Below are 27,928 nucleotides of genomic sequence, written 5' to 3' on the forward strand. Positions count from 1 at the left end.
CTCTCAAATTAACGAGCCCTGACATAGAATGTTCTCCCCGCCCTTTACCAGGATGGGTGGCAAGGAAAGGACTCATCCTTTACTTCTTGTCAGTAAGTACAATTTGGAAGGGTTCATTAAGAAGATATAGCTCAGAATGTAATCTGAGCTATATGAGTTAGCCCAGAAACAGAAGAATGAAATAGTGACTCTACTGTGAGATGTCACTTTGTCCATTGTGGTCTCTTCGAAGATAAATATAGGGTACACTGTCCCCTGCATGAACATACCAAACAACTAAAGCAAAGCAAACTTGCCACAGCTATATGGATATTTATTCTCACTTTGGCTCAGTGGGATTGAGAGCACTGCTGAGTCATACACACAACAGAATCAGGTTTGTCATTTCAAATTCTAAATAAATAAATAAATAAATAAATGGTAAGTAGTAAATGTATTGTCAGTTAAGAGAAAATTTTTAAACCATTATTTAAAGATTTTCAAATACCATAAAAGGGCACTGGCTGTCAAGAACTGCAGCTCTAGCCATAATAGGTATGTCAGCTGACACTAATATTCGAGACACATCAAACCTTCAGCTGTAATGGTCTGTGAAGCGGAAGGATTTAGGTTCAGAAATGGTGCAGAGGATATTCTGGATTTGTTTTGCTCTTCTGGCTTCTAGCCTAAGTTGCCTCGATCGCTCTTTGGCAGCCAGTTCCTCTGCTCGCTTTTCCTGTCTCTTTCTTTTTAGCCATCTGTGGAGAAAAACAAGTTTGGAAGCACTGATAGTGATTAAAAAAAGCTTTTGACCACTCACTGGCCATCACTTCTGGCTGTATTCAAAGCAGACAACTGTTCTCTTAATGGGGAGAGTTAACTAAAGCCACTGCATCACTTGGCTACATCCAGGAATTAATTGTTTTCTAGGGTCAAAGCATATCGGGGAAACTAGTGGGACAGATCTACAAGAGTGTCAGCAGTGAGAAGGAAGAGTGGGACCTTTGCCTGAAGCAAATGCAGTCCCGTTTCCAGAAACCTTTACTGATCTACAGCCTATGTTCCCAATACAACTTCCTACTATGGGGTCGCACCTTGATCAGCAGGCTGGGAACCAGCAGGAATTGATGATGTTGGGAGGGGGCTGGGGAGGGCACTGGCTGAAAGCTTCAATTGGAGGAGTACAATACAGTTGGGAGGAGGGTCAGAGGAACTGAAAGTGAGTTCACCAGACTCTAGTCAGGACTGGCCCTAGGCATCTGTGGATATTCAGACTGCAGGCCTCCCAAAACATCAGGGCTTAAAAGGGATATAGTTTTCATCGTCTGAAGAATGTAAAGGACTCCATTTCTGTGATCAAAGGATGGCACATCTGATAGGCCAGTTCTGCCTTCAATTCTGAGGAAGAATGTCCCCCACATACTTTACAAAGGTTAAAAATTAGACAGTAAGCTATGTTTTTCACAACATCTTGCTTTCTGGTTTAGAGAAGCTAAAATAGTAAAGGGATTTTCAGCCAGCATCAGATCTAGATATTTTAATTGCTTTAAACATTAGCTGGACTTTCTTTACTAGGTGAAAGTCACTCAGCACTGGGTTGTGAACCTTAGCTATAAGCTATAGTATAAAGCAGCCTTATTTTGTAGATTTTTCATACAAACAGCACCCCAAAATACTTGCATTAAATAATGACAGGGAAAAAGAAATTGAGAGGTTTTAAAGGAGAAATTTGGAAGAAGAGTGAGCATCAATGAGGCAGAAAGAGTGAGGCTGTACCAGATGTTAGAACAACACAGAAGAAGGCTCTTACACCCATAGGAACAAAGGGGAGGCTAGTTATCAAATCTTTGCTGAAAACCTCCTCTTAACTTCTTTCCCAGCCACTATAATTCACTTCATTCAAAATATGTTGTTTCCCTTTCAAACATTTTGAAATGCAGCTTTCATAACAGATGCTTAACAAATAAAGTTGCATTATAAAATAAATTTTATAATTTAAGTTGCTGAAAGACACAACATTCAGATTTCCTTGCTCCGTAGAAAATAAGAGCCATAGACTTACTGTTTAAAGGCTCTGTCACATTCCTCTGTTCTTGGAAGGAAGTACAGGCACTCTTCCTGGCGTTTAAGGATTTCCATTTGTTTTTCTTTCATTTGATCTTGGTGCTTTTTTTTAAGCCATAACCTAAAAGCTTCCTCTGGATCTCTGTTCTCCTGCTATATAAAGCGCACGCACATACATACACACACAATTAAATATGCTGTTTGTCTTTGAAATTAATATAACAGTACTACTTTGAACTTCTCTAGCATCTTCCATCCCAGGTTATGAAACATACTTTATAAACAATGCTGAATTTAGCCTCATAACCTTACTAAGTATTATTGCCCCCATTTTAGAACCTGAGACACAAAGCCCTGGTTCTAAGACTAGAGTTTTTGGCTGTGTTGTAACGCGTGTAAATTGCTTGCTAACACAACTGTAAATAAATGCTAATGGAGACACTTCACAAACATTAGTTCCTGGTTGTGATTCACCATAGGGCAAAGCTAAATCATCATCATATTAAAATGCAATATAGTAACATTTCTCATAAGTGATCCTAGGACCATAAAGGTCACATGAGCACAGCTTGTTGCATGATTCAAGTTCATCCTGTTAAAACTGGAAAATTCCAATGTATGAGCAGTTCTAGCACTTTTAAGAGAAAACAGTGTGGCAAACATGGAATATTCCTTGCTATGTTCATTTTTATAATGCTGAGCTGAGCAAAATAGGTGTAAATTTCAATTTTTCTGAATACCTACAGCACACTTAACACGTATGGGATGGAGAGGTCTTAACTTACTCTACTATTTGAGCCTTCTAGTTCCTTTGCACGCTGAATTCGCTTCTCTTCCTGCACTTGTTCTTTTTTCTTCTGCAACCAAGCTCTAAAGACCATGTCATTCTCTCTCTTCTTTTCTTCTTCCTGTTGTTTTTTTTGTGCTGCTTCCTTGTGTGAAATTAAGGATTGAGTAATATCTTACAAGAAAGGTGTTAGTCTGACACATGCAAAGGGGTTCAGCATCAGAGCAAACACCACAAATAGTCTGAATTACTTGCCCTAAAACATACTGAGAGAAATGGGAATAATCAACGGACACATCAAGTCAATACTATCTTGAGGAGAAAACTGGCCTTGAGCACTTCTATGATTAAGGTTATATTTGGAGGCTTTCATTCTAACCATTATTATTACAACCTCAATTTCCAGAAGCCTTCCATGCTTTGTCTCAAATCACTGGAGATTCAGTAGAAGTGGGTGAGGACACTTTAAACCAGATCTATCCTACGGCTCTAAGTGGTTTAAAATAAGTTTCACTGACCTGTTTTCAAAATTCGTTACAAATTTTCTCCTGCCTAGACAGACACTAAAAATTAACAGTATTTGTGACTGCAGGCATTAGCCTATAATAGAGGTTTCTGGAGTGACCATGCATTGGGGTTGAGGAGAATGTCATTTAATCATGGAGACACTGATAGCTTAACACTTCTCTGAAGCTAACATGGTGGATTGCTTTTTTTAAAAAGTAGAAAATAGTCTTTGAGAGGTCTGTGAATGTTTGAGGATATTTTGGTCATTGCCAAGCATTCCAATAAACCACACTATTCAGAAATTCTGTCTCATGAAATTTTGTTCCTCTTTGGCACAAAAGCTATGCACCCATCAAATTCAAAATACCAAAATACCACTCCTTTGAAATCCAAATATCTTTTTCCCTGAAATCTTTTAGCAATTGTCTTCAAAAACTGACAATTGTTACACATTTTTGAGGTCTCTGCTACACATTTAATCTTTCAGAAACTTACTTTTCCTACTACATATTATTTTCCTGAGAGCCAAGAGGAATCCTAGTACAGTTTCTTCTCTTTAGTACATGATTATAAAATAAAGGCACTGACCTAGCCTTCTAAAATAGGTCTGTCTAAGGCCCGTTCTACACAATGGAATTTGATCAGTAGAACTACATCACTCAGGGGTGTGAAAAAAAAAAATCTACCTCCCCCGAAAGATGCAGTTAAACCGACCTAACCCCCAGCGTAGACAACACTAGGTCGACAGGAGAATTAGCTCCCGCCTCTTGGGGAGGTGGATTAATTATGGTGATAGGAGAAGACCTCCCATCAGTGTAGGCAGTGAGTGCCTTCAGTGAAGCGCTGCTGCAGCAATGGCATGGCAACATTTCCAGCGTAGACAAGCCCTATGTCTTGTTTGAAATTGCTGTCCTACAGAACAGCGTTGAGAGTTGAGTACTTGAGTTGTTTTCCATTGAACCCCTACATAAAAAACGCAAGTAATTCCCACAAAGGAAACCTTTGAGGTTGCTTGAGGGCAACACTCACCCACACAAACCTTTAAAAGCAAGGAAATGTCCAGTTACAGTAGCCTTCTTTCGCATACTTTCACCCCCACACACTACATTCACCAACAGACTCTGCCGCTCTTTAAATAAGTTCCATATACTGCCAACATATCCATCAACACACTACACACACCACATTCCTTACAATCACACTTCAATGCAAACCTTTAACTCCCAAACAGGTCCCCATGGGAAAACCATATCTCACATACTTATTCAGCATACAGATTCTAACAATGTCACAGAGGTCAGAGTTAAGGTTTTGGATTGAAATGTGATGGCGTGTGGGGCATGTGTGTGTACTCAGTTACTGTACATGGAGATGTATGGGACTTATGAACAGAAAGGAAGAGTGTCAGTGAAAATGGTGAATGTGATGGGGGTAGGCATGTTTATGGATATATTAAATGGACGTTTCCTTGCTTTCCATGCATGAGCGTTGCCTTAACTAGTTTTTAATGAAAGAGGGTTTTTTGTGGATTTGGTTTATAAGTGCAAAGTATTATTATATTGTTGGGGAAATGGAAGAAATGATCAACTGAATGGCTTTTGAGAAGCAATATTTCCCATTAAGTTTAAGAAACACAGAAGGTCTGGTGATCACTATGTTCTGGTTATTTCCTTTGTACTCTCACCTCTTTCCTTAGTTTCTCTTTCCTTTGTTGCATCTGTTTTTGCATCTCTTTTTGTTTGGGTGAAAGACCGTAGGTGGAGCTTCTCAAAGGAACATTTGCAGACTGCACCCTGCGGGGAGTTCTTCCCATTCCCCCACTTGCAATGTTGATAGCTGAGTTTGGGCGATACTTAGGGTTAGGTGGAGGCTTAGGGAAACAGACAAACTCTTCTCCAATGGGAAAGAAAGCATTTACCCCTTGCTGCACTAAAGGCTCTTCCTTTCTTAGACTGGGAGTGTCAAAAATAATGGAATGGGAAAACTTAGGAGAAATAGGTTGAGCTTCAATGTCAGTGAAAGAAACACTTATCGGGGGCAAAAAGCCATGGCTTTCAATATCACGTAAACTCAAGAGTTCAAACTTCCCATCTTTCTCTACTAGGATCTTGCCATCCTTGTGTTCTTCATCCTTGCCACCATTAAGTGAAAAAGACATGCTTTCCAGTCCTGCCTCATTAGAAATATGCAGCTGAGACAGCCTACTTGAAACAGCCTCTTCACTTTCAGGATCATTTTTATAAGCTTCCGTATCTTCTAGAGGGGGAACTTCCAGATCTACCAATTTATCTTTGAATTTTAGTTTCCTTTCTCTGTTCTCATCCAGAGGTTCTTGGTTCTCCAGCAGCTTGTTGGCTTCTTCGATCTTTTCCAAAATATAGCGCTTTATTTCTTCATCATCTTCCTCATCCAGTTCCTGCTGGTTTTCCAGCTTGGACTCCTGGATGGAGCTTTCACTGTCAGTATCAGATGTATGATCCAATGGTTTAACTTCGGGTACGGATACAGGTTTTTCTTCATTTGGTGGACTCTCCTCTAGATCTGCATCAGGCTGAGGAAGCGGATCTACACATTCTTCTCTTTCCTCATTGTCTTCGTCAATATTTGCCTCTACATCCTCTTCATTCTGATCAGGGTTTTAAAAAGAAAGTGAGTCCTCCTTTTTAAATTGTATAAGAAATAACCTCTCTAATAAGTTAAAAACTAACACTGGGTAGTTTATACATGCATAATATATCATTGAGGTTGGGACTCTAAAACCACAGAAATCAGGAAATTTACAGTTTAAGCTCCCATGGCAAAGAACTGAATATGCCCCTTTGAGCATATTACTCAGACTTTAAGGCCAGAAGGGACCATCATCATCGTCTAGTCTGACCTCCTGAACATTGCAGACTACACCCACTCCTGTAACATACCAATAACCTCTGGATGAGTTACTGAAGTCCTCACTTCATGATAAAGGTTTCAAGTTACAGAGAATCCACCATTTACAGTACATGAAGCCTGCAAGTGACTCGTACCCTATCCTGCAGAGAAAGGTGAAAAACCCCCAGAGTGTCTGCCAACCTGACCCCGAAGAAAAAATTTTCCTGCCCCCAAATATGGCAATCAGTTAGACCCTGAGCATGTGGGCAAGACCCAACAGCCAAATACCTGGGAAATAATTCTCTGTAGTAACTCAGAGCTCTCCCCCAGTAGTGTCCCATAACCGGTGGTTGGAGATATTTGTTGCTAGCAGTCACACATCGGTTACATGCCATTGTAGGCATTCTCATCATACCATCCCCTCCATAAACTTATCAAGTTCAGTCTAGATAAACGTTAGGTTTGTTGCCCTCACTACTTCCCTTGGAAAGCTGTTCCAGAACGTCACTCCTCTGATGGTTAGAAATCTGTCTAATTTCAAGCCTAAACTTATTGATGGCCAGTTCATATACATTTGTTCTTGTATCAATATTTGTGCTTAACTTAAATAACTCCTCTCCCTCTCTTGTATTTATCCCTCTGATGTATTTATACAGAGCAATCATATCTCCCCTCAGCCTTCTTTTGGTTAGGCTAAACAAGCCAAGGTACGTTATAACATCTCATAAGGTATGTTACTCTTCTGATCAGCCTAGTAGCCCTTTTCTAAACCTGTTCCAGTTTGAAATCATCTTTCTTAAATGTGGGAGACCAGAATTGCACACAGTATGCCAAATGCAGTCTCACCAGTGCATTGTATAATGGTACTAACACTTCCTGGAAATACCTTGCCTGATGCATCCTAGGACTGCATTAGCTTTTCACACACACACACACACACACACACACACACACACACCACATTGGCGGCTCATATCATCCTGTGATCAACCAATATACCCAGCTCTTTCTCCTCTGTTGCCTCCAACTGATAAGTCCCCCCATTATAGCAAAAATTCTTGTTAGTCCCTAAGTATATGACCTTGCATTCTGCACTATTAAATTTCATCCCATTTTTATTACTCCAGTTTACAAGGTCATCCAGATCTTCTTGCATGATATTCTGGTCCTCCTCAATATTGGCAATACCTCCCAACATTGTGACTTCCTCAAATTTTATTAGCACACTCCCACTTTTAGTGTCAAGGTCATTAATAAAAATGTTAAAGAAGATAGGTCCCAAGACCAATCCTTGAGGAGCTCCACTAGTAACCTCCCCGCTCCAGCCTGACAGTTCACCTTTCAGTAAGATCCCCATTGTAGTCTCCCTGTTAGCCAGTTCCTTATCCACCTTTCAATTCTCATATTAATCCCCATCTTCTCCAATTTAACTAACTTTCCCATTTGGAACTGTATCAAATGCCTTGCTGAAATCTAGATAGATCAGATCTACTGCATTTCCTTTGTCTAAAAAACAGGTATCTTCTCAAAGGAGATCAGGTTGGTCTGGCACAATCTACCTTTTGTAAAAACATGTTGTATTTTATCCCAATTACTGTTTACCTCTATATCCTTTATTTTCTCTTTCAACATTTGTTCAAAGACCTTTCATACAACTGAGGTCAAACTAACAGGCCTGTAGTTTACTAGGTCACTTTTTTCCTTTCTTAAAAATAGGTACTATGGCAGCAATTATCCAGTCTTAAATTCATAGATAGATTAAAATCCTTGCAATTTCATTTGCCAGTTCCTTTAATATTCTTGGATGCCCCCCCGATTTAGTCCCATTAGATTGTTCAAGTTTGACTTTCACCTTGGGTGTGGTAATTTCTAATTCCGTATCCTCATTAGCCACCCTGCCATTGTATCTAATCTTCTCATTGCCTTAGTTTTTAATAAGGGTAAAGTATTTGTTTAGGTGTTGGGCTATGCCTAGATTATCTTTAATCTCCACCCCATCCTCAGTGTTTAGTGTTCCCACTATTTGTTTTCTTTCTTTTTGTTTATATGGCTATAGAACCTTTTACTATTAATTTTAATCTCCTTCGCAAGGTACAACTCTGCTTGGCTTTTGGTAGTTCTCACTTTTTCCCTGCACTTTCTGACCTTCAAGAGGTAGCTTTCCTTGCTGATCCATCCCATCTTCCATTGCTTGTAGGCTCTCTGTTTTCTCTTAACCACCTGTTTGAGATGTTTGCTCATCCAGCTTGGTCTGTAACCCTTCCCTACAAATTTTTTCCCCTTACTTGGGATACAGGCTTCAGACAGTTTTTGCAACTTTGACTTAAATAATTCCAAGTGTCCTCCGCATTCAGTTCCTTGAGTTCTTCAGTCCAGTCCACTTCCCTAACTAATTCCCTTAATTTTTTAAGGTTTGCCCTTCTGAAATCAAGGACCCTAGTTGCAGATCTATTTTTGTTCAAACTGAATTAGCTCATGATCACTTGAACCAAGGCTGCCTCCTACAATCAGATCTTCTATGAGGTCCTCACTACTCACCAACAGCAAATCTAAAATGGCCTCACCTCTTTTCGGTTCACTAACTATTTGGTGAAGAAACACGTCGGCTATCACATGCAGAAAATTCTGGGCCCTACTGTTATTAGTAGCACTTGTCCTCCAAATCTATATCTGGAAAGCTAAAGTCTCCCCTAATAACACAATTGCCGGTAGTCTTTGTTTAATTAAAAACATTAAAGAGGTCTCTATCCATATCTAAATCAGATCCCGGGGGTCCATAGCATACCCGAAGCACTATCCCAGGGGAACCTCTGGTAGTTTTCTTCCCGAAAGTGATATTGACACAGACTGTTTTATCCATTCCATCATTTCTAATTTCTTTACAGTCTACCTCATCATTAATATACAATGCTACTCCACCACCTTTACTTCTGTCTTTCCTGAACAACACATACCCTTCAATACCTGGACTCCAGTCATGATTACTATTCCACTATGTTTGTTATCCCTATAATATCTGGTTTCACTTCCTTCACCAGTAGTTCTAATTCCTCCATTTTGTTACCCAGGCTCCTTGCACTGGTATACAAATATCTTAGTTGTTTCTGCTTGGCTTTGCCCAGATTCCTCACCCAATTGGGTAGTCATTCTACTGCCAGTATTGCCTGCCTGACTGTTGGCTTCATTGGTACTGACACTACTGTACGCCTTGCTGGAGCCGTAGGTATAACTAGCAGTGTGAGCCAAAGGCTGTGAACCAGAGTAGGCCTGGCCTTGGCAAAACAACACACTAGGTATCAGCTAACACCAAGTAAGCACATTCCTGACTGGAGAGAATGGTATAAAAAACACAGATCTCTCAAAAAACTACCTAAACGCATCCCAAAGAAATAGTACAAGAACACATTGACCCCTCATAAGATAAAGATGTGATGGACAGGACAATGGATAAGAATGTTTTATTCAAACTAGCAGGAACAAGGATAAGGGTGGCAACTAACAATGTCTGGAGTATAATACGTAACATGTTTGTATTAATGTATAAAAGGAGAAGTCATAGGAGGGGCAACTTTGTAATCACCAAGGGGACAGCATCCTGGTGTACTGACTGAGGGGGTACCTTGTCATGGGCATACATGTGTTAGTGTACCTGTAGCTCCTATGGGGCGCTGGTGCCATGCTTTGTTGACAATAAGCCTGTCCAAGGGCCTTTGCCACTGAACCGAGCCTGTGGTCTCTCTTATGAACAACACTGAGGTCTGCTGAATTAACATGCTGCACCGTCTGCTAGTGCAGCTGACACTGGAGCTCCGAGAACAGCAACACGCCACAGCACTAACAACAACTCTCTCTCCTCTTAATGTCTATTATCCTACCCACTGCTGTTCCTTTCTCCACTGATGTGTTCTCTTCCTTGATTTTCCTCCTGGTCATTAGAATCAGGCATGGAGATTACATAAGTGTCTTCCTCAAGTTCCTCGTTTAAAGCTCTTTCAATCAGTTGTGCTAACCTCCATCCCAGAAGTCTACTTCTCTCCCTACTCGGATGGAGTCCATCCCATAAGAACAGCCCTCTGTTCATGAATGCCTCCCAGTGGTCAAACATCCCAAAGCCTTCCACCACTTCCTGAGCCATCAGTTGATCATCATAATCTTGTCTCATCTTCATTCTCATCCTCTATGAACAGTAAGAATCCCACTGAAGATCACCTGACCCTCTATTTCTTTAAGCGTCTTCCCCAGCCTGGCATAGTCTCCCTTAATGCATTCCAGAAAGAATCTAGCAAGATTAGCTGTTCCCGCATGAAGGACAAATCAGTGGATTCGTTCCTGCTCCTATTAGGATCCTTTTCAGCCTCAAGTCCACATCCATTATCTTTGCTCCCAGCGGACAGCACACCCCTCTGTTCTCTGGATCAGCTCTGGCAACATGCCTGTCGGTTCTTCTTAGTAGGGAGTCACCAGTCACATAGACCTGCCTCTTCCTCGTGTTGGAGTGAATCTTTGGCCCTCCTCCTATTCCTTCTGGCAGCAAGTCCTCTTGTCTTTTGTTCTCCCTTGCAATCTTCTGCAAGTCCTCCTGTATCCTCCCGGGGCGCTGAACTCAGGCTATCTCCACTGACTCTTCCCCTCTTCTTACAGAACTAGCCAATCTTTTCTTCCTTGCCCTCCCACCTTGTTACTGCCTGCTGTGCCCCTTCTTCATTTTCCAACTCAGCAAACCTGTTCCTGAGCTCTATTTCTCCCTCACTAGCCTTCTCCTCTACCTAGTTCTCATAGTCACATGGTTCCACTAACCACTTTCCATACCCAGTCTACCACTTCATCTTGCATCTGTGACTCTTGACTTTTCCTTTAAGCCTCGTGCCTTCCCGCAATCATCTGCTCGAAACCCCTCTTGAAATTCAACCATAGTTTCCACTTGCATCTCCAAACCTCAGATCTTCTCTTCCATCAGCTCTATTAGGCAGCACTTCATACAAACAAAGCTCTTTTTGGGTACCTGCTCTAGAATAAGATACTCCCATAGCATCCGGTCATCTTCATTGTCTCTTCCATTCCTTGGGTCACTACCACTGCTGCCTCTGTATTTGTCATAGCCTTCCCTCCCAAGGTTCTGTCAAGGAACAGAAAAAACCAAATACCACACACCCACTTACACAAACTTCCCTTATAAACTCCCCTGTTTTCAGCTGGTTGTGCTGGCTCCTGTGCCACTGGCTGACCCATTCACTGTCTTTAGAGGCCCTCTATCAGGGAAGCCCCACCCCCTAATCAGAGTCTCTCACAGCACACTATCCCCTACCAGCCTCCGCAATTTGGAGAACACACACATGCACACAGACACACCCAAGAACACAAGAACTCACTCTTAGTCCCTTAGTAACAGGAGCTTGCCCCCTCTCACTGAACTCCCACTCAGACTCCACTGTTTTTGGCTCTGTTGGCTGGCTCCTGTGCCTCTGGCTCCTTTGTTGCCTTAACAAGCCGCCAATCAGAGAAGCCCCACCCCCTAATCAGGGCTTTGCTTCTCTCACAGCACACTGCCCCCTTCCAGCCTCTGCAAATATTCATCAGAAGAGGATCTTTTAGTACATGATCACATAATAAGGTTATAACTCAGTTTTCATGACGCTTGATTTTTGCTCCCTCATAAAATCCATAAAAAAAAATCCAGTATCAGCTTCAGACTTGGTATATGAAGTATGTGACCAAGGCACAATTTTTCAACCATGCTTAAACAGGACAGCGCTCAGAAGTGAGTCATTAAAATATAGGTGTTAGTAGTGTTCAAAAGTTCATTTTTGTCACTATGGAGCATAAAAATGGAAAGAGATAAAACTCCGTTTACTGGATGTATCTGTCAAGATCTAATGCACAGGATTAAATATAAAGGAATACAAAATACTTTGTACATGCATTCATGGTTATCAAGAAAAATGATTTATCAGTACTTTTAAACCATGTTCATGGCTCAGCTTTTAAAGTTGCAAGCAGCTCTCATTTTTTGACCCCCATGTATATTTGTTAAAAATAGCTCATTTTGTCTGAAAAGTCCTAGTTGTAAGGAGAAATATTTGAGGATTTGAACACAAATGCTTTTTTGAGCTCCAGGTTTATTGACATGTCCCATTTCTGCAGATTTCTCTAAGCCTTTTTGGATTCCTATATCTCACAGTACCTGGAATTCTTCGAGATGCATTGTCCCTATGTCATGCTGGAGGGAGGTTACCAGTAGGGTTCCTCAGGGATGGGTTTTGGGACCACTCCTTTTATTACTGATCTTGGCACAAAAAGTGGGAGTGTGCTAATAAAGTCTGTGGATGATACAAAGCTGGGAGGTATTGCCAATTTAGAGAGAGACCAGGATATCATACAGGAGGATCTGGATGACCTTGTAAACTATAGTAATAGGATGAAATTTAATAGTGAGAAGTGTAAGGTTATGCATTTAGGGATTAATAACAAGAATTTTAATTATAAGCTGGGGACGCATCAATTAGAAGTAACGAAGGAGGAGAAGGACCTTGGAGTATTGGTTAATCATAGGATGACTATGAGCCGCCAATGTGATTCGGCCGTGAAAAAAGCTAATGCAGTCTTGGGATGCATCAGGTGAGGTATTTCCAGTAGAGATAAGGAGGTTTTAGTACCGTTATACAAGGCACTGGTGAGACGTCACCTGGAATATTGTGTGCAGTTCTGGTCTCCCATGTTTAAGAAGGATGAATTCAAACTGGAACAGGTACAGAGAAGGGCTACTAGGATGATCCGAGGAATGGAAAACCTGTCTTATGAAAGGAGACTCAAGGAGTTTGGCTTGTTTAGCCTAACTAAAAGAAGGTTGAGGGGAGATATGAATGCGCTCTATAAATATATCAGAGGGATAAATACCAGAGAGGGAGAGGAATTATTTAAGCTCAGTACCAATGTGGACACAAGAACAAATGGATATAAACTGGTCATCGGGAAGTTTAGACTTGAAATTAGACAAAGGTTTCTAACCATCAGAGGAGTGAAGTTTTGAAATAGCCTTCCAAGGGAAGCAGTGGGGACAAAAGACATATCTGGCTTTAAGATTAAACTCGGTAAGTTTATGGAGAAGAAGGTATGATGGGATAACATGATTTTGGCAATTAATTGATCTTTAAATATTCATAGTAAATAGGCCCAATGACCTGTGATGGGATAGGATCTGAATTACTACAGAGAATTCTTTCCTGGGTATCTGGCTGGTGAATCTTGCCCATATGCTCAGGGTTCAGCTGATTGCCATATTTGGGGGCGGGAAGGAATTTTCCTCCAGGGCAGATTGGAAGAGGCCCTGGAGGTTTTTCGCCTTCCTCTTTAGCATGGGGCACGGGTCACCTGCTGGAGGATTCTCTGCTCCTTGAAGTCTTTAATCCACGATTTGAGGACTTCAGTAGCTCAGACATAGGTGAGAGGTTTATCGCAGGAGTGGGTGGATGAGATTCTGTGGCCTGCATTGTACAGGAGGTCAGACTAGAGGATCATAATGGTCCCTTCTGACCTTAATATCTATGAATCTATATTCTACTGTTAATGCACGTGCTCCATGTCTCTGACATCAGACAAATCTTACTAGCAGTGCCTGTCTGACCCATGTATGTGCCCTACCTATCCTAGTGCCCAGTACCAGTGATATATAGGGCAGTGCAGGATCAACCAACATTCTAGTTCCTTCTCTACCATGAATCCACATAGTTTAAAAGTTATCTGAAGCAGACAGAAAGGAGGGTGGGTACTGGAATACACATAGGGACAACACGCCTCAAAGAATGACATTTACTGTAAGATAAGTAACTTTTGTTTCTTGAGTGCTTGTCCCTATGTGTATTCCACTACAGGTGACTCCCAAACCGCCGATAAAGCAAGGAAGTGTGGTCTCATTAAGACTGACAAAACTAGGTTGAGGTCCCACATAAGCATACGTTTAAACACTGGAGGAAATACTCTCCCTAGCCTTTCAGTCATCTAGATGTGTTAAGGTGAAAAAAAAATACAGTAGAATTGTCTATAGATGGATGGAATGCACTAATGGCCACTAGATGCACCCTAAGAGAACTGAGTGAAATATCCCAGGTTTTTAACAATCTAATGTAATCCAAAAATCTCTGATATACTAGATTAAAAGGGTAAGAGTTGACATCAGTCAGATACAAATCTCTTCCACTGTGCATCATAAGATTTTCTTGTAGAACATTTCCTACTACTGATTAGGATTACTTGGACTTCAGACGAACGTGATCTCTGTAACTCAGACATCTATCTAAATACCAAACTGCCAGGTGAAGGGTGGATGGATCAGGAAGGCCAACTGTTCCTTTGTCTAGAGCAGCGGTTCCCAAACTTGTTCCCCTGCTTGTGCAGGGAAAGCCTCTGGCGGGCCGGGCCGTTTACCTGCCACGTCCGCAGGTTCGGCCTATCGCGGCTCCCAGTGGCCGCGGTTTGCTGCTCCAGGCTAACAGGAGCTGCTGGAAGCAGCACAGGCCAAAGGACATACTGGCTGTAGGATGTTAGAGGCAGACAAATCACAGGACGGATGGAAAAATGAAGCAGCTCTGAAAGCCAAGATAATCATGGCCATCTCAAAGCTACCAAAATAACTTTTGCTTTGATTGTTCTCAGTACCCTTGGAAGACAAGGAATTGGCAGGAATGTGTTTATTAGGGTTTCTCACCACTGAAATTGAAAGGCAATCCATCCGAGAACCTGGACTCTGTCCTTTTCTTGCACAGAACTTCTGACATTTCTTGTTTGTGTCCATTACAAACAGATTTACTGCTGGCTGACCTCACAGCTAAAGACGGCTTGTACCGCCTAGTCAAAAAGCAGTCACTCATGATCCCTGAAAAAATGCCTGCTGAGATTACCTGCTAGTGTTTTGTACACCCAGTAAGTGAACTGCTGACAGAGTGATCTGATGGCATGAGTCTTATTACTTCTTTTCACAGGAGGGAAGAATATCCTTCTCCCTGTTTGCTTATGTAATATACTGCTGCTGTGTTGTCTAACATAATTTAAATGGACTGATTTGGAATAATTGGCAGAAATTGATTGCATACATTGTAAACTGCTCTGAGTTCAAGTATGTTGATGTAAACCAAGATTCTTGTGGAATCCAGGTTCTTTGCACTAGGGGCCCATCTAGATGGGCTTCCCATCCAAACAAAGATACAAACAACAAAGATGGAGTTTGTCATGTGGTGTTATGTAGGTACATAATGCAATGTGACCTTGCAGACAGCTACAATATCCTACGGTTATTCAATGACTTGTCTGCAGTCAATTTATTCGATGGACATGGTCTGAAACCTCTCACAAGGCCAATGAGCTTTGACTACCCTAGAGTCCAATCTCACTCCTACAAACTCTGTACTTTGCATTGTTCTTATTCTGAACCCCATATTTTGGAAGAGATGAAGAGGACTGGGCACTGACTCTTGAGCTTTTCAATAAGATCTCCCTTCGACTAGCCAGTCATCTAGATACGACTAGACTTATCCCTTTTTGACACAGATATTACTACTAACATCTTCATGAATACTCTGGTGCTGTTGATAGGCCAAACGGAAGCACTCTGTGTTGGTAGCAATCTGGATTGATGATAAATCTTAGGATCCTCTTGTGTGCTTTCATCTAGGTGAAAATAAGCATCTTTGAGTTCGAGAACAATCTCCTTGAACTAGCAATGGAATTATTGAGACTAAGCTGATCATTCTGATTCTTAAATGACAAACTGAAGTGGTTAGCTGTCTGAGATCTAAAACGGGTCTTCATCCTCCTGTGAAATAAGGACGTATCTGGAATAAAAGCCTCTCCTCCTCTGTGTTGAGGGGATACTGTTTCTACTATCCCCAACTGTAACAGAGAAATTCTATGTCTTGTAGAAGAAACCTCTCAGTAGAGGGGTTCCTAAAAATGGACAAGGAGATGGACTGTAGGAGATAAAAGTGTGAATTAGTATTTTATGAAAGGCGGTAACAGTTTCTAGTACCCATTTGTCATGAGTCCTCTGTAATTCCTCTAATGGAATTTGAACGGAGTCAGCAATGCTCTTCAGCAATTCACAAAAGGATTTAAACTCATCAGGATATGAAGATGAGGCTGGTACAACTACCTCATCAAGAGAAGAAAATAAAAAAGACTGACTAAAGCTGAAGTTTCTTCTTCTACTTTAAGTAGTTTACAGGAGAAAAAATCCCCTGCAGTGGCTGCAACCCAAACATTGCAGTAATGTGGTGGTGCCCAAAATCTAGAAGCTAAAGTTCACTGGACGTGGATGATAGTACAAACAAAAGTGAACCAGACTAATCATCCTTATGTTTCAAACTAAGAGAAATGTAAAAAGCAAAACAAACAAACTGGGGAACTAATTAACTTGGATTTTTTTTAATTACTTCAGTTGAAATTTATCAAAAGGCATTTTGTAATACAAGTGAAGAATTTTTAAAAAATATAGGACATATACGTTATTTTATTGGTATCTTTAAGGCTGGTGTGGTAACCATAATTCTGAATGTCTGAATGTTAATGGCATAACAATCAAACCTTGCATACATATTATGTGTGACATGTTCAATTGAATGGAGAAATAATCCCAGATAATAACATTCAATTGTTTCTCTGTTTCTGCACAGAGCACATGACTTCTAGGGTTGTGATCTTATTTACACAAATGAGGGACCTCTGGAATCATATTTCTCTGTATATGTACCACTTATAGAAAAATGTGGCTTAAGTTTTTAATTAAAAACAAGATGCATGAGTTTTAAGACATTTTTAAATCAACAGGATTGCAGTTTGACAAAACAGGAGAAAAGAGGAAAGGAAGTGGAGGTAGGACAGAAGGGAGGAGGAAGATGATTGGGAAAGGGCTGGCTGACTGATGGCTTGCTTCTCTGTTGCATGGTACACATCAGAACCAATATGAGTAGAAAGGGGGTCAGAGGGAAAACACAGCTATATAGAAATAAACCAACACCATATAGTTAATGTCTATACCCCACTTTGAAGACAAAGTGCTACGTAGATAACTATCCCCTCTAACACTACTGGTACCATACAGAAGCTCACCTCCATAAGTCCTGGTAGAGTCTAATGAAAAGGTACTCTGAATGCCTTATTCATCTCTTACGTGATCTTAAGTAAAATTCAAACATCTTCATAAGTTCCTGCTGTTCTGCATAACAAACTCCTTTGCTGCTTTTCCAAACGGGAAGGGGAGTGGGGGGGTGGGGTGAGATCCTGTCAGCGACGAGACTGTGGCCAACATTCCCTCTAAACTTTGTGCTGAGCAGGCTACAAACTCCACTGAGGACTACATTTTTGTCCTTGGGAAAACTTACACTTTTCTATTTAAAAAGAGGCAAACCTCTCTCAGAACTGTGGGAGAGTAGACAATTGATTGCAATTGCTTTTTTGAGAGATCACACTCGATTGTGTAAATAAGTATTCCAGGACTGCTTAAAGTATGGATTATGTAAATATGTATTTAAGGACTTCAGAAAATGCCTAGTTCTGACAGGACCTACTACAACGGGTATCATGTAAATGTGTGTCCAGGGAGTTTTAAAGACCTCTATTATTGTGCAGTATTGCGCCAATAGTGGACCATTCAGCTGGAAGCAGGTCTCAAGCATTCTACTTCTAGCAGAGCTGATCAAACACTTCTATTCAAGATTCTTATATTTAGGCTGTATCTACACTGCTACTTTCAGCGCCAAAACTTTAGTCATTCAGGGTTGTGGAAAAAACACACCCCTCAGAGACAAAAGTTTTAGCGCGGAAAAGCACCAGTATAGACAGCTGTGCTCCCGGCTATAAAGCTACCACCCCTCGTTTGGGGTAGTTATTTTTTTTTTATCGCTTGCAGAGCTCTCAGCTTGCGATAAAGTGTGACTACACTGCCCATGTCACAGCTCTGCTGCAGCCGCACTGTAACATGGGCAGTGTAGACATACCTGTTACTCTGTAGCACAAACAAAACAGATTTTTGCCATGTTCATGCAATAATTAATAATTAAAAAAAGGGGAAAAATGTCACATTACTGATATTTGAAAACCAGTTACTGTAAATGTTACTTTAGGTATTTTTGGAACTTCTGTGTCATGGTCAGGAGCTTCAGGTCGCAAGGGACCTCTCTACTATCCCTTCCCAGGAGCCCCTGCCACCCCCACCCCACTCCTTATCCTTTCTGGCTGGCCCTGAGAAGCAGATGAGATGTGCTGTCCTGCTGGGGATATGGGTGGAGAAGCCCATCTGCCAACTATATCCTAATTCTGCAAACACAACAGATTGCTCACCCCATTTGGGGTAACTTTCATCCTCTCTGCCCCTTGCTATTTTGGTGTTTTTCCCCTTTGCCACTGTTTGGCAGTGCCTCTACTCCTTTCTTAACCCCACTTCTACCCCATCCCTGATTTTGACTCTCTGCCCCATATTCTGTCTGTTTTACCCCCCTGTGTATACAGTTTTCTCTCCTGCACAAATTCAGCCTATTCCTCCTCTCCAGTGTGCCCCCTCTGCACCTTTTTAGTCTGTATGAACAGAAGACAGCACACATCATGATTCCAAGTGAGAGCAGAGTAAGGGCAGAGGCTTCAGCAGATGTTACTGAGCATGCTCAGATTGCTTAAGCAAGTTCAGGAACAGAAAAGTAGCAAATTGCGCCAGAGACCAGTTTGTGCCAGGTTTCAGAGTGGTAGCCATGTTAGTCTGTATCAGCAAAAAGAACGAGGAGTACTTGTGGTACCTTAGACACTAACAAATTTATTTGAGTATAAGCTTTCGTGGGCTAAAGCCCACTTCATAGGATGCATGCACTATAATGAGAGTGATCAGTTAAGGTGAGCTATTATCAGCAGGAGGGGAAAAAAAACAAAAAAAACCCCACCTTTTGTAGTGATAATCAGGATGGCCCATTTCCAACAGTTGACAAGAAGGTGTGAGTAACAGTAGAGGGAAAAAATAAGCATGGGGAAATAGTTTTACTTAGTGTAATGACCCATCCACGCCCAGTCTTTATTCAAGCCTAACTTAATGGTGTCCAGTTTGCAAATTAATTCCAATTCAGCAGTCTCTCGGTGGAGTCTGTTTTTGAAGTTTTTTTTGTTGTAGTATTGCCACTTTTAGGCCTGTAATCGAGTGACCAGGGAGATTGAATCAATTGAGTCACTCGATTACAGACCTAAAACATAGTATATGCTATGTAGCTATGCTACAAAGGGCCAAGAGGAGGGCAACGCAAACCCGTTTTCCATACACAAAAAGCAAACATTTGCTCTCAGTCTGATCTGTTAACTTAAACAAAAAAAAGAAAGAACAAAAGTAAAGTCGCTATGAGAGAGCACAGTCTCCCCCACCTATTACAGTCTGCATTGAACTGAATACAAAATAGCCATCCTTAGAGATTCAAAGGTGCAGTACACAGAAAACAGTCACATAGATAAAATATACCACACAGATGAGATGCAAGCTACAGGAAAAAGGCCCTACTCTTATGAGCTCAGCCTTCTATTAGAACTGATTGCATGCCTCCAGAGGTGATGATGTGAAAGTTGTGGTCTCCAAAAGGCCGAGCAAGAGTAGGACTTGGGAGTTCTATCCCATGTGGTTTTACACTTGAACTGGAGGATATGGCGCTCATTTCTGTTGTTAGCATCCCATTGGGGAGGGTCTTTCAGTCCCTCCACTCAACAGAGGCCAGGAAGGAGAGAATAATAACAAGAGTGGTAGGAGGGCAGTACCAAACATAGCCTATCTCAGGCAGGCTATCAAATAATGAATTTCATAATCAGCTTCCATTTTGGCACTAATTCCTCTCTCACTGCATCCCTCCATATTCTCATCTTCATGTAATTTGGAATGAACCAAAGTTTGAGTAGCAAAGTGGTATGAGGCAACATAAAAAATTCATAATGGGAGTTGCACAAATGCTTCAAGACCACCAGCTAGGAAATGGAAGAAGTACTTTTGATCCAAGCACATTCTCTTTGTCCCTATAGGGAATATTGGCTTTTCTATTTTAAAGACCAGAATGCTCTGAGTAACTGGAAAAGCCATGTACACCGCATCTCTTTCAACTAGAATCCTGAATACCCTTTTCCTAGTTAACTATCAGCATGTTTACAATTACATACATATTTCAAATCAAACTTTGCATTGATCGTATGTGGGGTTCAAGTTGTTAAAAATCTGCAAGTCTATTGTAAAATAATTAGCATTTTCCTAATCAAATACCTCTGTTTCCCCAGGGTCGTCGTCATCTTCTTTTTCTTCATTAATAAACCACTCAAGATCCTTTTCAAAATCATCCTCATATTCTGCACTTTCTGTTGAATCACCAGCCTCTCTTAAGTCATTAGTGTCTTTCTTGTCACTCATTTTGGCTTTGTGTTACAGCAATGCTACAAGAGGGGAAAATATCCTTATTTTCATAAGATTTTTATTGACACACAACAATATACTGTTGATACCTGTGGCATATAGGTAAAGTGGTGGACAATACCACCACCTAGCTACTGTATTTCTACAGCACCTTACAAGAGAGGCTCCCAATGGGGTTTCCATTGTGAATGGATTTAGCCTTTCAACCCGTGAAGTAGGGAGATATTTTCATTCCCACCTGTAAAATGGGGATCTGAGGCACTGAGAAGTAAGCTGACTCATCCACAGTCTTAAAGAACGTCATTGGCAGAGGTAGGAAAGAACCCATGATCTCCTAACTTCTAGTCCCTATTCTTTAGCCATTAGGCCAATTTTGCATGTATACCTACAGTGCTGGTACCAGATAACATCTCTCCTACTGCTTCCATTCCAGTTTTTATCTGTTGTTCTCTCTCTCAATAGCTATAAAAACAGCAGTGGAGAGGTTTCATTTATTATAACAATACATACCGGGGAGGGCAATCCTGCCTGTGGCAGTGGCAATATATTTATTCCCTTAACATGTTACCAGCATAGGCACCACTAGTTCATTCAAAGAAGGTACTGAAACAATTCTCACAGGTTAAAGCCAACACAGCAACAAACTGGGGCGCACAATGTCCTAGAAGAGACCTTTCATAGCTTCCCATAGAGCAGAGTATTCAAAACAAGAAGAACCTGATGCATCAGACACTTGACTGGAGCCAGTGAGAGTCCTAAATCCAAAGCAGTTGTAGAATCAAACTCTAAATAACTGGTTCCCATTTAAAATATGTATTTAAAAATGCCTCCATTTCCAGCTTAAACAGGATTTAGGTGTGGGGGTAAAAACATGTCTTTCAAAGAGTTGAGCATGAGGTAATTTTAAAATTGATTACCAAACTATCAAAATTGATAATCGAGAGACACAATTGGATGGAATTATTAACTAATTGTTTCTCATCTGAGTAGTTCAGGGAATACAAAAGCCAAAAATAGAGTTATTGATAGCTATTAATTTGTCCCACATTCTACCACCAAGAACTCTTTTCTCATGCATTAAAAAATGCCAACCAACCAAAGAAACAACTTTAAAATAAATGAAAAGTTTTTATTAAAATTAGTAATGGAAGTAAAAATAAAAGAAATTACTACTATTCAAAAATAATGAGCAGGTAAGGATTACATAAAAAGTAAATAAATGAGTGATACAATATGTTAACTACACAAAAGAAACCATATTAAAATAGAGTATACATTCTAGAACTACATAAAAAAATCAAAGCATCAATACCACAAAGCAAGTATAAGTTGAACAAATAACCACAATTAAACAGCTGTGTCATTCCATTAGTCATTTAGGATACAATACCACTTTGAAAAATCAACTAAAAGAGTATAGCATGACTGAAAAAGGCAGCACTACAAATCCTTAATATAACTCAAAATCATATTAAAGAAACAATACTTTATGGGTACATACAGATTTGAGTGAGGCAACTGAATCACAAAATAAATGCAGACAAATCCACTTCACACCACCAGGTTTCTATGAACTAACATACTTGAGCTATATCACAATCTTTAAACTGAATTAGGAATTGAATAAAACAAGGCAATACAATTTTAGCATTTTAAACTAAACAAGCTTTAGTAAAGCCAAGTAGTAACTTCTTTTGAATACTCTCAGGAAAATGCTTTTAAAACTGACTGGGAGAGTCAAAAGAATAACTTCAAATGATATGACCACTGTAAGCACAAGATTAATATTTAGTGTACGCACATGCATAATTAGTTACAATTTTCACAAAACATTTAAATAGCAAAACAGAATAGTTACAATAGCATAAGGATTAAGCTGAGTTAATTAGGAGATGATGAAAGGCATGAAAGGTATAGTTACCATGAAATGCAGCAGTGTAAAGTTAAGACTTAAGTCAAGAATGGTGAAGTAAGGTGTCTTTAAGAGGCAATGTTGGATGCAACAATGCAGTCCCAGTTAATTTATCTAGAGGAAGAGGATGTTTTGTGAAAATGTTTAAGTCTAGAGTGAATGCTGGAAATTTAAGACACAAAAGGAATATCAAAATTCAACTTGCTCTCAGAGCTTCAGTTAGACAAAGAAATTTCATTCACAGTCTGAGGTTTCTCTCAAACTAAAACGAAGACAGCAATTTAGATAAGCTATTACCAGCAGGACAGTGGGGTGGGAATAGGTATTGTTTCATATTCTCTGTGTATATATAAAGCCTGCTGCAGTTTCCACGATATGCATCTGAGGAAGTGAGCTGTAGCTCACGAAAGCTTATGCTCTAATAAATTGGTTAGTCTCTAAGGTGCCACAAGTCCTCCTTTTCTTTTTGCAAATACAGACTAACACGGCTGCTACTCTGAAACCAGCAATTAGTAGGTTTTCATAATTTTAGAATGAATTCTGACAGGGCCATTTTTTAACAGGATAAGTATAGACAAACTACAGTTTGTCCAGACTACACTACAGTTTAAATGAAATGGAGAGTATGAAAAGTTATTCTCTCTCTCTCTCTGCACACACAGCAGCATGAACAGCAGATTTTGAAGCTGGAGGGTGAAACAGAAATTACCTGTCACTTGCTCACTCACACAGACACAGGCAAGAGCAGTGCCTGTTAGTTTGGCAAAATAGGCATGAAAGGGAAATAGACATAAAGGCAGTCAGAGTAGGGGTTTAAGTAGTTAAGCCTTTAAAGCAGTTCAAACTGGAATAAGAGGCAGCAGACTAGTAACGCTAACGCCAAAAGGTACAACAACACAGCAAAGGCTGAGTTTAAAGCATATAACCAAATGCTTGTAATTTCACCTTGTTAACATCTTTAAAGAGTAGCCAACATATTTTTAATAAGCATGGGCAATGATTAAATCAGCCTTAAAAGAATAAGAATACAACCGTATCTGTGCATTAATACAGTGCTAGTTAAAACAGTGCTTTAGGTGCTATAGCAAAGCTTATCTCTCACAATTCTAAGAACCTAGTTTTTGGTTGTTAGCATGGAAAGGAATTTAGGTTTCTATTATGCTGACCGCAGTAAGCTTCTTGTTCTTTGGATTCATTCACAATCTGTCTTTCAGTTATTGGAACAGAATAGTTTGGCAATATTCCAATGGAAGTTTTAAACCTGGAATTATGCAACACCGGAATTTGATCCAATTGGTTGATTATATAGGAAAGCAACATAGTTCTTTCCCCAAGGAACTTCTGGTCTTTCTTCAGAGTTCACCTATGGGTTTGCTGATGGGAAAACAGTGATTACCCCAGTCTCTATACTGAAGCAGGATTGTTTTATCTCACCATTCAGTGTGGAGACTGATAGCTCTTGAGCAAGATGGATTTTTGTGATGTCTGTTTCTTTAGGAAGGCAACCTCCTTCCTAAGGTTGGTTTCTGGTAGAAATGTATGCCTGGGACCGAATATTCCTCAAGGATGTTATCCATGAAAGACTCAATTAAAAAGAGTACCTCTCTCTCAGGAGATGAAATGTTAGACTTACCCTAAGGTGACTCACTTCAGCTAGAAGTGACAACAGTTCATGGGACCAGGCAGATTCTTTATAGTAGGAGCATTGATCTTTGGTAGGCAGATGGTACCCTTGCTGGTACAGTTACAGCTACCCTTGGCTGGCATAGGTCCAATTATTTTATAGGTATTGTTTCCCATTGAAATATATGGATGCAGGGGATTCCTATCCAAAAATGGTCAGATCTGATAGTTCACCTTCCCGCTGAATAGTTGCAAATTTGGGGGGAGCAACGTGCTGATCACATTGCTGGAAATCTGTCTTTTCAATGACAGTTCAGGAAGAGCTGCCCTATTTGTGTTTGCCCAGGAGAGGGCTTTGTGGTCTGGCAAAAGTCTATCTTTCAGTCCTTTCTCAAGTCATTGACTCATCAACAGAATCAATTTAAAGTCTTTTTAGTAACTGTGTTGTTTTTTCTTCTCATAAAGTTATATATAGTTATAATAGTCCTTTCGCATTCTGTGATATGTTGGTGCAGCTTTCTTAAAGTTTTAATTCTGGAGTTCAATATTCATTGTTTACTCAAAAATTTTTCCAAAAAGGAATTTATCTATTTCTGCTTTAAATATTGGAATATTATCACACAAATTTTGATTATATACTTAATAGACTTCACTAATTCATTATTAAGTTCAACTTTCTATTCCTAATAATCAGAAATACTGCTTTACTACTATATATTTTATTCTGGGTAATTTTACATTTACTAGGTAAGTACAACCAAAGTAATAATATTCAACTATAAGTTCATTCTTAGTCATAGTCTCATATTGAAGAACAGCTATACTGGATCAGACCAAAGGTCCATCTAGCCCAATATCCTGTCTTCTGACAGTTGCCAATGCCAGTGCCCCAGGGGGAATGAACAGAACAGGTCATCATTAAGTGATCCATTCCCTTATTGCCAGCTTCTGGCAAACAGAGGTTAGGGACACCATCCCTGCCCATCCTGGGTTTACCATTAAACTTCTAACCCAATATTTCATGTTAACATCTTATTACAAATTGCATATTCATGAGTTATGGACCCCAACATAGGATAGAAGTACTTTGTAAACTAGCTGGTACACATGAAAAGAGCATGGGTTAGTAGAACTAGGATATCAGAGACAGGATGGGAAGGAACTCTGAGAGCTAAGCAGTCCCAAATTACGTATGGTGCTTTATTATACTTGGACAAAAACTGCTTGAGAAATTAAGAAACAAAACAAATAAAAACAGTGCACTACTCATTCAATATGTTCTATTCTTCTCCATCACGTGATGTAAATCGGCATAGCTCCACTGACTTTCACTAGAGTTAGGCGGACTTACACCAGCTAAGGATCTCTCCCTCAAGTGCAGTTAGCTAGCACCTTGTCCTTGCACAGGAGTGAACTGGATTATCTAGTGAGACTTCTCTGTCTCTATTGTACTGTAATCCTCAATCAGCATAGTAAAGTAAATAAAACTGTTTTTATTTTGTTGGATAATAATCATTAAAACAACAAAAAAGTTACACACAGACCACCATATTCAGCTGTAAAAGCTCTCCACTTAGGCCAGGTCTATATTTAAAAGTTTTGCTGGCTTAGTTATGCCTGTTACAGGTGTGATTTTTTTTATGACTCAGCTATAGAAGCAAAAGCGTGCTTTTGCCAGTATAACTTATTCTTCTCACCAATATAGACATACTGGCAAAAGTTTTGTGAATAGACGAGGCTTTAGATGGTAAGGTCTTCAGATTACTGGCTGTCTTTGTTATACGTCTGTATACTGCTTAACACCGTAATCCAATTAAGAAATAAAAATAAAATCATGGCAGGGACTTGACATGCACAAAAAGAAAGAAATTCAACATTTATAAAGTTGCAAAGTTCTAGGCACGACCTAAACTCTATCACATTGCACAGAGAGTACACAAAACAAAAAAGTTATGGTCTTAACAAAAAAATTACTCTGTATGAACAAAAGGGTGTAGAGGGAAGACTAATCATTACCATAATTTTGCATTAAGTTCATGAGACTAACCCTTTGGTAGACTTTGCTAACTTATTTGCCTCATTAATACAAAGCAGTTGTAAAATCTGTAATGCTCTGGACAGAACATTTCCAGTCTGCCTCTCAGACATTTTTTTCTAGCTCCTAGAAATAAAATCACAGGACACTATGTTTATAACACCTTCCTCCCAAGCTATTGCAACGTGCAACAAATTCATTAACAAATTAAGAGCAAGTATCCCCCCTGCGAAGTAGAGTAATACTACTAACTCCATTTTACCTATGTGGGGAAACTGAGGCACGGAGGGCTGACAGGGGCTTGCCCAGCGCATGAGTAGCAATGCAAAGCCAAGCAGGGACCTCAGTCACCTCCAGCAGACTCCAGCCCTGTGCTGGGAGCCCCCGCGGGGCTGTCCACCGTACCTTTCTCCACCGTATGAATGTTCACGCTGCAAAGGAGCCAGTCACCACCTCCCCCGCGTCGGAGATAAGCCGCCTAGTTCTGCCCCGCGGCTAAGCGCATTAGGGGCCAGCGCAAGGGCCCATCCCAAGGGCTGGACCGCGCGGCCGGGTCGCGGCGCGGGCCTGGAGCGAAGCCGCCCTGCATCGCCAGGGCGCCCGCGCGCGGGGCCCAGCAGCAGCTCGCAGGGGCCGGAGGCGGCAGGTTCCCCGATCTCACCTCTCGGGTCTGGCCGGCTCCAGGGAGCTCGGGGGGCGGCTCTGCTCCGCGCAATAGGAGCCAGGACTCCAGGGTTCTGCGCCCGGCTCCAGCTCCGGCTCCGGCACCCGCCTCATCACCGCCCCGTGCCTCGGGCGCCACACCCTGCGCCCCGCCCCCTCCCCTCCCCTCGGCCCCTCTCTCGCCTGCGCACGGTGCCGGGAGCCCGCGGCGACTCGCGTTGCCATGGTAGCAGCGACCAGCCGCAGTTTCCCTCACTCACCCCTAGAGCCCAGCGCTGAAGACGGCGGGTCAAAAGGGCCAAACTTCTCTCTCTGTTCCGTTGCCTCAGCAACAAAGAGCGGGCGGGCTGAAGTCTCGTGAGAAAATAGACGAGAATTCTGCGTGTCCCGGTTTCCATGGTTTCCATGGAGTTTCCATCTAGATCACGCCTAAGCTGGGTCGAGGCTGGAGTGCCGCCATCTTGCATGGTGGCCAAGGCCACCCAGAGCAGGTGTGTTAGCCCTAGAGCTAGCACGGGGTGCACCCACTGCCCGTGTTCCAACATCCATGCCCACTTTCCTAGGGAAACCCCGCGTCCAGCCAGACTCGCAGCCCCAGGCTGCCGCCTCACACCACACCACACGCTATATGCGGCGCTTGAGGCCTTTGCCTCCAGGCCCAAGCTCACGAGCATCCCAGCCCCCTGGCCCGTTTGTAGACAGGGCCTAGCCTAGCCCAGAGCCCCTGTTCAAATCAAGAGTCAGGGCTCAGAAATCATGAGATTTAAAGTATAATAAACAATGGGATCCCCCCTCCCCCCCAGGTTCCTGAGCTGTTCTCAGGTCAAGCCTCTCTACAACCGGGGGGCACAGAAAATTACTTTTTCAAAGGGGGGGGAGGGGAAGAGAAGCAGCAAGTCATCTCCCATAGTTACTCGGTTGCAAGACTGGTTATAAAATCCTGCAAGTTGGTAACTAGCCTAGCAGCCTTCCCTCTGCTTCTCCTTTGCTAAGCCCCAGGGCCCACAGCAATTTAGTTGACCTGAAGAAGAGCTCTGTGGGCCTCCAAAGCTTGCCTCTTTCACCAACAGAAGTTGGTCT

The 27,928-nt window shown here is 41.3% G+C and overlaps 1 protein-coding gene across 4 annotated transcripts; it reads right to left on the bottom strand.

Moving 5' to 3' along the window:
* Positions 1 to 288: 288 nt before the first annotated feature.
* On the bottom strand, positions 289 to 27,210 carry CCDC181 (coiled-coil domain containing 181). 4 transcript variants are annotated; one of them, XM_084615987.1, is made up of 6 exons: positions 27,109 to 27,210; positions 20,469 to 20,635; positions 5,022 to 5,963; positions 2,829 to 2,975; positions 2,042 to 2,196; positions 289 to 737 (listed from the first exon to the last, which is right to left on the bottom strand). In XM_084615987.1, the coding sequence occupies exons 2-6, from the start codon at positions 20,610 to 20,612 to the stop codon at positions 575 to 577; spliced, it is 1,551 nt and encodes a 516-aa protein (XP_084472113.1). In that variant the 5' UTR covers positions 20,613 to 20,635; positions 27,109 to 27,210; the 3' UTR covers positions 289 to 574. The 4 variants fall into 4 exon arrangements, with proteins under 4 accessions (XP_084472113.1, XP_084472112.1, XP_084472114.1 ...); XM_084615986.1 differs by lacking the exon at positions 27,109 to 27,210 and adding an exon at positions 26,847 to 26,986; XM_084615988.1 differs by lacking the exon at positions 27,109 to 27,210 and adding an exon at positions 26,591 to 26,765.
* Positions 27,211 to 27,928: the final 718 nt, after the last annotated feature.

Source organism: Lepidochelys olivacea, assembly GCF_965140295.1.
Source record: "Lepidochelys olivacea isolate rLepOli2 genome assembly, chromosome: 1".
Taxonomy (NCBI): domain Eukaryota; kingdom Metazoa; phylum Chordata; order Testudines; family Cheloniidae; genus Lepidochelys; species Lepidochelys olivacea.

Excerpts from the sequence above, each read along its gene's own strand:
- CCDC181 (XM_084615987.1), bottom strand. The coding sequence starts at position 20,612 with ATGAGTGACAAGAAAGACACTAATGACTTAAGAGAGGCTGGTGATTCA. Across the intron at positions 2,976-5,021 it reads AAGAGAAACTAAGGAAAGAG|GAAGCAGCACAAAAAAAACA; the intron begins GTGAGAGTACAA and ends ATTTCACACAAG. Across the intron at positions 2,197-2,828 it reads TAGAAGGCTCAAATAGTAGA|CAGGAGAACAGAGATCCAGA; the intron begins GTAAGTTAAGAC and ends CGCTTTATATAG.